Genomic DNA, 11,101 nt, shown 5'->3' on the forward strand with positions numbered 1-11,101 from the left:
GCGCGCGGAGGCCGTGTCCCCGGAGGCCGCTGGCAGGTCATCGAGGCCGCGGGGGTGCGGCCTGGGCTGCCTGTTCACTCCAGTCGGGAGCTTCTTTGCTGCAAAGTCGCCGCCTACTGGTTTTGCCCAGTTTCTAGGACTCACCTCCCGGCTGAGGGTAACCCCAAAGCATTTAACGAAATAGAACCCTGAAATGATTTTAAGGTATTAGACGTGCCTGGTTCTAGAAGGGTCGCTCCGCCTCGTTCTGGAGGGTGCCTGGAGTGCTGCCAAAGTCTAGGCACGAGATGGTGAACTAAAACAGTAGCTGTTAGGATGGAAGGAAGGGATGGCATCTGAAGGTCTAGTTTGATGTCCATTTGGAAAATGCGAAGTGATGTGGGGGGTTTGAGGGAAAGGGAGACAGAGAGAATGAATCCCAGGCTTCTGGCTGAGGTGAAGAGAGATGGTGGCCACATGAAAAGGTGAAGTATAGGCAAAAAGAGTTCAGTTTGGAGCATGGTAGGGGTACCTGAGGTCAATTGGACATATAGGCCCGCAGTTCAGCAGAATGGTCTGTGCTGGGGATACAGAGTTTATTGTTGTGGAATCTGTGGGTGTGGATGAGATCTCTCAGAGAGGGCAAGGAAAGAACCAAGGCTGGACCTCGGTGTAAACCAGTACTTAAGAAGCCAGGGTGGCGGGGTGACTGAGTGTGGACCCATGCACCAGGAAGTCACCGGTTCAATTCCCGGTCAGGGCACAGGCCCGAGTTTCAGGCTCCATGGCAGGGGTGTAAGGGGGTGGGAGAGGGTAGGGGGATGAGGGGTGCAGGTGTTTCTATCTTTCCCTCTCCCTTCCTCTCTAAAAATTAAAAACAAACAAACATATTGTTTAAAAGTCTTTTTTTTTAAAAAGAGAGAGACTTCTGGGAAAAGGCTGAGAAGGGGTGGCCAGAGAAGTAAAGGAGCCAGGAGAGCGAGCGGGGCACAGAAGCCAAGAGAGTGGCGTGTCAAGGACTGAGTGAAGAGCACTGTCAAATGTTGCAGAGAGGTGAAGCAAGACAAGGATGGAGAAGTAAGTGCCAACTGTACTTGGGAACTAGTGACCTTGGGGCAGTTGCACCAGAACAGGAGCCAGATCAAGGTGGGTTGAAGAATGAGTGGGAGGAAAGGAAGTGGGGGCAGAAGCCTGGGACTATTTTTTGAAATTTGGTTGTAAGAAAACAAGTAGGGAGTCTCTTAAAGAGAACCACACAGTAAAGAGAGGGACTTTTAAGGGAGACCTTAGAACAGCGGTTCTCAACCTGTGGGTTGCAACCCCTTTGGCGGTCGAATGACCCTTTCACAGGGGTCGCCTAAGACCAGCCTGCATATCAGATATTTACATTACGATTTATAACAGTAGCAAAATTACAGTTATGAAGTAGCAACGAAAATCATTTTATGGATGGGTCACAACCTGAGGAACTGTATTTAAAGGGCCAGAAGGTTGAGAACCACTGCCTTAGAAGAAGGGAAGCCCTGGCTGGTAGAGCTCAGTTGGTTGGGCATTGTCCCATGCACCAAGAGGTGGCTCCTTGAATTCCCTGTCAGGGCACATGCCTGGGTTCTGGGCTTGATCCCCAGTAGGGAGCGTGCAGGAGGCAGCTGATGGATGCTCTCACATTGATATTTCTTTCTTCTACCATCCTCTCTCTCTAAAAATCAATAAAAATATTTTGAAATAAAAACGCAAAAACAAAAGAAAAACAAGCAGGGAAGAAATAATTGAGACAGAAGTTAACAAAGATGCAAATTGCCCAAGTCTGCACCACTTTTAGTTATCCTATTCTATATAATAAAAGCCTAAAATGCTAAATGTCCAACTGTTCGTTCAACCAGTCATTATGATGTGCACTGACCACCAGGGGGCAGATGCTCTGACTGGTAGGTTAGCTTGCTGCTGGGGTCTGGACAATCGGGACTGGGCAAGAGGGGCCGGACATGCCCTGGAGCCCTCCCGCATTCCCTCCTGGGCCAGCCAATCTCCCACGGTCCCTCCCTGGCTGGCCCCCCTCCTCCCATTGCCCCTATTGGGACTGGGTGAGACAGGCCGGACACACCCTGGTCCCTCCCTAGTGGGGTCCCTCAGCCTGGCCTGTGCCCTCTCGCAATCCAGGACCCCTCGGGGGATGTTGGAGAGCCATTCACCCGATCCCCGCATGCCAGGCTGAGGGACCCCACGGGTGCACGAATCTGTGTACTGGGCCTCCAGTTTTATATATTAAGCTCTGAGTGTCTCAAGAATGAAAGATCTAGAAGGGACTTGCTTTAACCTAGAAAAGGGAGATTTATCACTTGTCAGAAGGGAGAGAGAAAGGAAAGGATCTGTGCAGATATATGTAAGTAAGAAGGTGTGTGTATGAGGGAGGGGATGAAGAAGTTCATGTTCAATAACCTTAATTTTCCCCCTTTTAAAAAAAATGTTTTTATTGATTTTTTAGAGAGAGAGGAGAGATAGAAACATCAAAGAGAAACATCAGCATAAATTGGCTGCCTTTTGCACACCCCCTACTGGGAATCTAGCCTGCAACCCGGGCATGTGCCCTGACCAGGAATCAAATCGTGACCTCCTGGTTCATGGGTGGATGCTCAACCACTGAGCCACACCAGCCAAGCTAAAATTTCCCTTTAAGGCAGACAGAGTTGTTGCTTATGAGAGGAAGGTGAGAAGGGGTCGTGAGGAGTAAGGGTTTAGACTAGTTGCCCTGGGGGTAGGAGAGGAAACTGTGTAAGGATACCAGAAGAGAGGTTAAGCAGCATGGAAGGTCCAGTTAGGTTTGCAGGCTGTTCGTTTTTAGCTGCCCCAGTGTTCTGATTGTGCAGTTGTCTCCATTCATCTCAGCAGCTTTGAGGCATGAGAAGACAGGTAGGGGCATGCTCTGAAATGGGGGTAAGGCGGGTGATTGTGGTAGACGGTCATGGGACAAAGAACTGAGCTGTTTGCAAAGGCAGGATAGAGACACACTGAAAAAGAACAGAATTGATGCTGGGACTGAGGAGATGGTCTGGGGTGGAAATGAGAACAGGATATAATTTTTTTTGTTAAAAATTACCAACAACTACCTGGCCAGTGTGGCTCAGTTGGTTGAGCATCGTCCCCTAGCCCCCTGTACCAGGAGGTTGTTGGTTCGATTCCTGGTCAGAGCAAATCAATCCCCAGTATGGGGCTGTAGGAGGCAGCTGATCAGTGATGTTTCTCTCTCATTGATGTTTCTGTCTCTTTCCCCCTCCCTTTCCCTTCCTCTCTCTGAAGTAAAAAAAAAAAAAAATTAAAAAATTACCAACAACCTAGAAAGATGCCCACCAATAGCAGAATGGTTGAATAAATTATAGGATAAATAGCGCTGGCCAATGGCTCAGTGGTTAGAGCACCAGCCCTAGCACAAAGGGTCACAGGTTTGACTCCCAGACAAGGGCACATACCTGAGTTGCAGGTTCAATCCCCAGCCCTGGTCAGGGCATGTGTTGGAGGCAACCAATTGATGTGTCTTTCACATCTATGTTTTTCTCTCACTCTCTCCGCCCCCCCTTTCACTTTCTCTAAAAACCAATGAAAAAAAATATCCTCAGGTGAGGATTGACAACAAAAAATTATAGGGTAAATATATGAAATTATTTATACTAATAATAGAGGAATATGCAAATTGTCCGGGACACCATCACAGTAACAGTAACAACCAAACAGCAGGCTGTGTGGGGCAACAAGGCCAGGAGGGGTGTTAGTGAGGAATGAACAAACGACTGAACAGCAGGCTGTGTGGGGTGACCAGGCCAGCAGGGGGGCAGTTGGGGGTGACCAGGCCATCGGGGGAGGTCAGTTGGGAGCAATCAGGCCATTGGGGGGGCAGTTGGGGGTGACCAGGCCGTTAGGGGAGGTCAGTTGGGAGCAGCCAGGCCAGCAGGGGAGGGCAGTTGGGGGCAATTGGCTGGCAGGGAGCAGTTAGGCGTCGATCAGGCTGGTAGAGGAGTGGTTAGGGGCAATCAGGCAGGCATGCAGGTGAGCTGTTGGGGGCCAGCGGTCCTGGATTATGAGTGGGCAGTCGGACATCCCTTACCGGGTCCCAGATTGGAGAGGGTGCAGGCTTCTCTCTCTATATATATATATATATATATACAACAACACATATATATATATGTAAATCTATGTATATTGGCATGAAACAATTCCCAGGATATATTGTCAAGTGGGGGAAAAACACTCTGTGTGTAAATATATAGAAAAACATCTGGAAGGATATATACCACACTATCAAATGCCGTAATATGCAAGGAAAGGAGAGACAGGGGAGGGAAAAGATTTACACCACCATACAGCCATCATTGAATTTATTTTATTTTAAAGTTATCTATGTACATCAAATAAATACACACTGGGGTTTGTGCATTTTGGTTTGTCTTCCACACTGGCATGCAACATTTGGCAGATGTGAGTGGGCAGACCAGGGGCCCCTTGTGGTAACCCTGGCTCTCTGAAAGGGATGCAGTGAGTGTCGGGGGGAGGAGGAAGATGTAGAGTGAACCTTCTGGTGAAGGCTTTGTGTGTGTGTTGTTTCTGATTAATGTAAGTGAATTATATTTCTCTTACATCTTGCAAAAGAGAAGCCTGCTTCCTCTGTCACCTCCCTCTGCATCTGCCCTACACCTTCACATTTTCTTATGTGTTTTAAAAGAATCATTTGGTGGCAAGATTATATAAAACCCACTGGATTCTTAAATGCCCTCCCGGCAAATATTAGCACAAGTCACAGGTGCACAGGTTATCTTCTTCCTCCCCAGTTGGGTCTCGCAGAGAGGATGGCTCATCCACCCAGCTTTTCCCTCTTTGCTGTGAGTTGCAAGCTTAGGACAGGGAAGTCAGATTGAACTCCATTCCTCAGAGCAGTGGTTTTCAAACTACTCTACAGAACTCCCAACGTTTCTTAGAACTGTTCAAGGACTCCCCAGAGAGTGAAGCATTTGCTACCAAACAAAGAACATGCAAACTGCCCAGGTCTGTATCACTTTTAGTAATTTTTTATAGTAGGGTTCTACATAATATTTCTTAATGAAAAATGTTTGAATATCACTGCTTTGGATTTATTCCACTTCCCTCTGGCATTTCTCCTTAATTGCTAAAAGGGAGAAAGGTCTTCTTTCCTTGAAGGAGCCCTGGGCTAACACAGCCTGTACTTACTGACTTGCACTCACAATGAGCTTTCTTTCCTGACTTAGAAGCTAGGGGATGGTTGCCCTGTTGCTGGCGGATCCTGTTCTTCCATCCTCGGTAAGACTGGATATCTGGGCATCAGACTTCCTTAATTTGGACTGGCTTGTGACCTCCATTCTCCATCCCTGCAGTTACCTGGAAAACCACCTTAGCACCAAGTAGAAGGAAAAGACGTCTGAAACCAAAACAATAGTCCTATCCATTACATGGGGGTTGAGGGGCTTGGGGGAAGACACCCAGTTCCAGCCCTGAGGTTCCTCCGCCTCTGGAAAATCTGACCTGCCCCTTTCTTTAAAGTGCACTTACCAGATGGGGATATTATAGAAGGAACTCTTTGTTAAAAAAAAAAAAAAGTTTAAGTGTATATTGGGGAAAAGGCAGGCTCCAGCTTGAAAGAAAGGCATCGCAAGATAGACATTTTGCCAATGAACTGGAAGCCCCCAAACCAAAAGCTGAAGATGGGAAGAAATGCATCCCAATATGGGGCAGAGGAAGGAACCCAGCTCATCACCATGGCAAAAATACTCAGCAATTTCCCAGCCTGCTCACCCTCAACCCAAAGAAGCACTCATTTGACTCTGCTTGCCTGTAAATGTCATCATGGACAGATGACCAACTATTTGACTGTCAGAAGCGTCTGCCTCCTCAACCTTTCAAAATATTTCAAAGCACTCTAGGTTCTGGTCAGGAACTCTGGGATCCAGAATATCAAAAGTTTTGAGGAAAAAGGGAAGCGGTCCCTTGAGCAATCTCTTTTCTTAGTCATCCAGGAGAGAACAGGAACCGGGAGGCAAAAGGCAGACCTCAAAGGGCAGAGGTGCGTACCTGGAATCCCTGGATTCGGGTGAAGGGTGTATGAAGAAAATTCTACATATAATTTAGTAGTCCTCCCACCTTACACCACCCCCCATGCTATATGTGAAAGAGGAGGGAGGAAGAAGAGTCTATTTCTGTATCTTTTTATGATGTTAAAACATTCTTCTGCTTAAGGCTCTGTGTGTGTGTGTGTGTGTGTGTGTGTGTGTGTGAAGGGTCGCAGCCCTCTAGCTCCTGTTTTACCTTTTATCATCTCCATGACTAACACCACACAGTGTGAGAGAAAGAAGAGACATTTGCCCTCCTCCCTATTCCCCCAAATGAGGAGGGTATACTATGTTTAGAAATCGCTAAATACATCATTAAATACTTAGAGAGTAAGACAGAAGAGAGACATAGTAGCAGCCTTTGATATATAGATACAGAGTACAAAGAGATACAGAGTAAGAGAAGACATCAAACATAGTATCTTCGAACAACAAGGGTTGGGGAGGGAGTTAGCATCAGAGACCACAGGTTTGCAGCATGCTGAGAGAAGAGGCCTCAGTCCCTCTTAGAAACTGGGGAGAAAGAGAAAGAGGTTGTGAGCAACCACCTGCAGCCCAGCCACCGAATAGGGACAGGGTGACATCTGTACAGACTTTGCTTTACAGTTCTGTCCCTTTAATACCAACAACCGGACACTATCCTCCCAACCCCTCCTCCTCCACCCCCGATTTTCCTAACTCCTCCTTCCCCATTCCTACTTCTTTGCTTCTCATGCCTTTCTGCCTACATGTGCCTGGCCTCCTGTCTTCAAAAACCCCTGGAGACGGCTCGGTTTGGACGCAGCCCAGTAGGAGACTGGCTGTGCTCTCTCATTTCCAGTCTCCAAGGACCCAAAGTGGACCAGAAAACAGGATCACAGTACCCAGTTCTGGGCCCTAAAGCAATCGTGGCCAGGAGCTTGGTGACACATAAGAACCAGGAAGGTGCCTGTGCTGCTACAGGAGGGGACCTGGGGCCTGAGGTGGAGAAGGGAGCGGGGCTTGGAGGTGGGGACACAGCTGTTTTCCACCTCCACTGAGCAAGATGAGAGAGGAGTGCTAACACTCCTCTAACAAAAAATCAGACTCTTGGGGTATTTCCTAGAACTCATTGGTAACATTCAGATATAAGGAGAACAGGACACAGTGCAGGAATAAATCAAACATCTCCTTTACTGGAGATGTCTTAGAAAATACCTATCCACCCAAAATTATTTTAAGGTGGAGGCAGAGGGAGGGTGGAGATGATCTCCCAAGGTCTTCTAGGTATCTACCCCAGTTCCTGGACCTGTGTGTGGCTCTGAATCCACCCCCTCACTTCTTTTGACATGTGACAGTGACCCCTAGTGGCAGAAAGGCGGTCCCCTGGTTACTCCTCTGGCCAAAAGGAAAGTATACCAGTGAGGGGGAAGGGAGATGAGTGTTCAGGGGACTTGGAGCAGCACAGATGTGGCCCCCTACAAGGGAAAGGCAGGAGTTGGGGGCAACTATGTAGTAAAAGTTTTGAGGTTATTAAGAAAGTGGAAGAAAAAGAGGTGAGGGCAAGAAAGCAGGCAACCTGTGGCTGGCCAGAGGGAGAGGCCTGAGCTACCTGAAAGTGCAGGTACGCAGCAGTCTGTGGGAGATTAGCTGGCTGCTGTCTCTTGGTGGAGCGGGAAGATCTTGGCCTGGTCCTCAGCCTCATAGCCGCATGGCAGGTCACTCCTGGAAGAAGAGACCCAGCATACACACAGCACTGTCCGCTCCATATATGAAAGCGTTCCTGTCACCATGCTCTCACAGCATTCCTGTGAGGCAGTGCAGGGCGGGACTATTCTGGTTTTACAGGGATACAGGGAAAAGCAAGGCCAGAGAGATGGGAATGACTTGCTCAAGTCGCAATGTTCCCAGAGGTAAGAGAGAAACCAGGGCATCAAGTGTCCGTGGCATTTTCCACCAACCCCTGTCATTGGGATGGGGAGAAGCCTCAGATGGGATTGGAGGAGGGGGCAGTATTCTGCATCGAGGCAGGGGAGGGACTGGATCTCCTGGACAACACAGTGATGACAAGAAAGATTCTCATTTCCTCCTCCTTCCCCAGAAGGCTCCAGGGAACTTCTAACTAGGGCATGAGGGACATTTCATCATTTCTTCTGGTCCCACCCAGAGAACCCAAGAGCAGTGGGGACGGGGGTACCTGTTGTCGTTGATATCTGTGGCATTTCCTGAAGAGATCATTGAGAACACCGGATTAGAAGAAGAAAAAGGAGATTGGGCATTAGAAACAGTCTCCCCAACCCTCTCTCATCCTAACTCCTTAGCGAGAAAGGTAACACTCTTTGGAGCCTTGCTGCCATCGGGGTCTGTGGCGCTATATCTACAGCTGCCCCTGCTGCATCCTAATGCTGAGAAGAAGCCTCTCCGGTCCCTCCTGCAGGAGAGGAGAAGGGGAAAGGAAGGCCAGGGCGGGGACAGATACTGTAATGGGGGGAATCGACTTTTAAGAATCCAAGCCCCTGAAGGGATGGGCAGTGTGCCAGCTGTAGGTACAGGGTCACTTACACTTTTCAACTTGCCCTGGCACTCACCGTTGTCCATGCTGGCCTTCTGGTAGGAAGCCAAGGTGCCCCCAGAAGACATGGCCCCATTGCTGGCACAGGAGTTTGCAAAACTGGATGGAGCAGACAGAGAGATGCAGCCTCTGGCACCTCCCCCTCACCGCCCTACACCCCGCCACTCCCCCGAGAACAGAAAACAAACATGGTCGCAGGCTGGGAAGGCAGATGCCCACCTTCTAAGGATTAATGAGAAAGAATTAATGAAGCTACTTAGGAGAAAAATCAGGTCTCCCCCAATAAGTGACCAAACCTTATGCCTTATAGGGTCTTGGGTTGGGGTTCCAGCTTACGCCCTTGGTCACTCACTACGTATCTGAGGTGGAGCTGGGTGCGGGCTGCAGGTACAAATTCTGGTAGTTCTGGAACAGGCTGTTGGTATAACTGATGCACTCGGGGCTGCGGGTGCCGTAGGGGTTGGTGGGTGAGGATGCTGGGTAGTGGCCAGGCCGGACGGGTTTGGCTGTAATAAAGAAAGGAAAGTTGGAGTTGAACTGAGTTGCTTATAAGATAATTTTATCTTTTGGGGGGTATGGCTGGGGGTGGGCAGGTAGAGTAAAAACCAATGATGTAGTTGCTTGACACTTAGGAATTTCCCCAGATGGTAACCCCACCTTACCTATTGCCACCCACTCCTCACTCACCAATCTGGGCAGAATGGCCCCTCTTGCCCGAGCTCTTGTACCGAACGGCCTCCTTGATGCGGTCCACCTCCTGCTGGTACCGGCGCTTGTCCTTCATGGCGCCCTCCTTGGCCTCCTTCAGTGCACCCTCCAGGGCCTTAACTCTCTCAGCCGTAGCCCTAAGTCGTTTTTCCAATTTAGGAAGCTCACAACGCAAATCTGCATTGTCACGTACCAGCTGTGGGGTGAGCCCAAGGGAAGAGGCAGAAAGAAAGGCAAGTGACCCAAGACAGAGCCAGCCGTGGAGTGTGGGGTGCAGGTGGGGACAGAGAATAAAGAAAAATCGAGTCAGAGGAGATGGAGACCACGTTTGTTTTCCCCAAAGCCTCATTCCCTTTACCTAACTTGCCGTTTTTGCCAGTTCTTTCCTTCTCCCTGAGCAAACGATGGTCAGGCGTTATGAAACGTCACATTGTTTTCTGGGCAGCAAAACGTGCCACCTCCACTGTACCCCAGAACGCCTGTGATAGGGCCTGTTCCCGTCTCCTTCTGGCCTAGAGATGCGCTGCCCCCCCCCCCAAATATCTTCCAGCTTGTGCCAAACCAACAGCCCCAGGGCAACCATGGGGATGAGGCACCCCCTCACCCAGGATGGCTTTATGGGCATGCGCAGGGTGGGGCAGCAGGAGCACAGTAGCAGTGTGCAGGGTGGATATGGCATTGAGTGCAGGTGAGGTACAGTGCAGAGCAGGCGCAGAAGCTGGAATACAGGAGCCCCACTTCCCTTTCTACCCCCACACATACACACGATGCTCCATAGGAAGGAAAGAAAATGTTTGAGACTCACAAACATTTGTGCTCATTACCTTCACAGTCAAGGATTTCCTGAGCTGTCCCTCCCCCATTTAAATTAAGCTACAGGGAGCATCCACCTTGAAGCCAGAAAAGATGTCCTGACCTTTTTACAGGGCCTCACACATGCACAGGGGCACTAAAGTTGGCCAAAGAGCCAGCCTTGGAAGAGAGCAGGGGAATCAGCATGACTGGCAATGCTGGGAGAAAGGACAGAGGTAGAAATACTTCTGCACCCCTTTCATTTTGGACAGTTTACAGATTACAGTGTTTTGCTGGGGCAATAAGTTAGTTCAATTAGTAACGGGGCTGTAGCCTTTGCCATTGAAGCTCCGATTAGTGAAGACGTTTCTACATCTCATTTTCCTTTTTAGCCTTGTGTCCGCTGAGGTAGGAAATTTTGAGGAGTCCTCTCTCCTATGAGTGAGTAGCTTTTGGGATTTGGAGCAGAGGCACGGGGGGGGGGGGGGGGGGGGCGGCGGGGTGGGGGGGAGTGGGGGGGGGGGGGGGTGGGGGGGGTGTCCAGCCTGTGGTTTCCTGACGTAGCCACAGCATGGATGAGCATGGAGGACACGCTGAGTGACATAAGCCAGTCTCCAAAGGACAGATACTGTGTGACTCCACGTCTACGAGTGGTCAAAATCATAGAGACAGGAAGGAGAATGGCAGGTGCCAGGGGCTGGGGGAGCAGGGAAGGAGGAGTTATTGTTAGTGGACACAGAGTTTCAGTTCTACATGATGAAAAGAGTTCTGGGGAAAAAATGATTAAAGTGGTAAATTTTGTTATGTGTATTTTACAGTAAAAATATTTGGTGGGAAAAGCAATATAATGTGCATTTTGATGGAGAAGGAAAATGAACACGCAGAAATTAAAAAGAATGGCAGACCTGATAACATGGTTCTTCCCTGTCTTTCAACTTTCCTATAATATTTTATATATTTTTTAATAAGCAAAGGGAAA

General features: G+C 49.1%; 1 protein-coding gene across 1 annotated transcript in view; it reads right to left on the minus strand.

Annotated features, from left to right (window-relative positions):
* Window positions 1-4,338: 4,338 nt before the first annotated feature.
* The window catches only part of KIF5A (kinesin family member 5A), a 33,481-nt gene continuing 26,718 nt past the window's right edge, over window positions 4,339-11,101 (minus strand). The window contains exons 24-29 of the mRNA XM_006757323.2: window positions 9,310-9,526; window positions 8,975-9,128; window positions 8,639-8,721; window positions 8,248-8,275; window positions 7,663-7,775; window positions 4,339-6,605 (exon numbers count right to left, since the gene is read on the minus strand). Coding sequence (XP_006757386.1) covers window positions 7,697-7,775; window positions 8,248-8,275; window positions 8,639-8,721; window positions 8,975-9,128; window positions 9,310-9,526 — 561 coding nt within the window. The 3' untranslated portion in view covers window positions 4,339-6,605; window positions 7,663-7,696. The remainder of the gene's footprint in view (window positions 6,606-7,662; window positions 7,776-8,247; window positions 8,276-8,638; window positions 8,722-8,974; window positions 9,129-9,309; window positions 9,527-11,101) is intronic.

The sequence above is a fragment of the Myotis davidii genome, unplaced genomic scaffold, assembly GCF_000327345.1.
Source record: "Myotis davidii unplaced genomic scaffold, ASM32734v1 scaffold1134, whole genome shotgun sequence".
NCBI classification, from domain to species: domain Eukaryota; kingdom Metazoa; phylum Chordata; class Mammalia; order Chiroptera; family Vespertilionidae; genus Myotis; species Myotis davidii.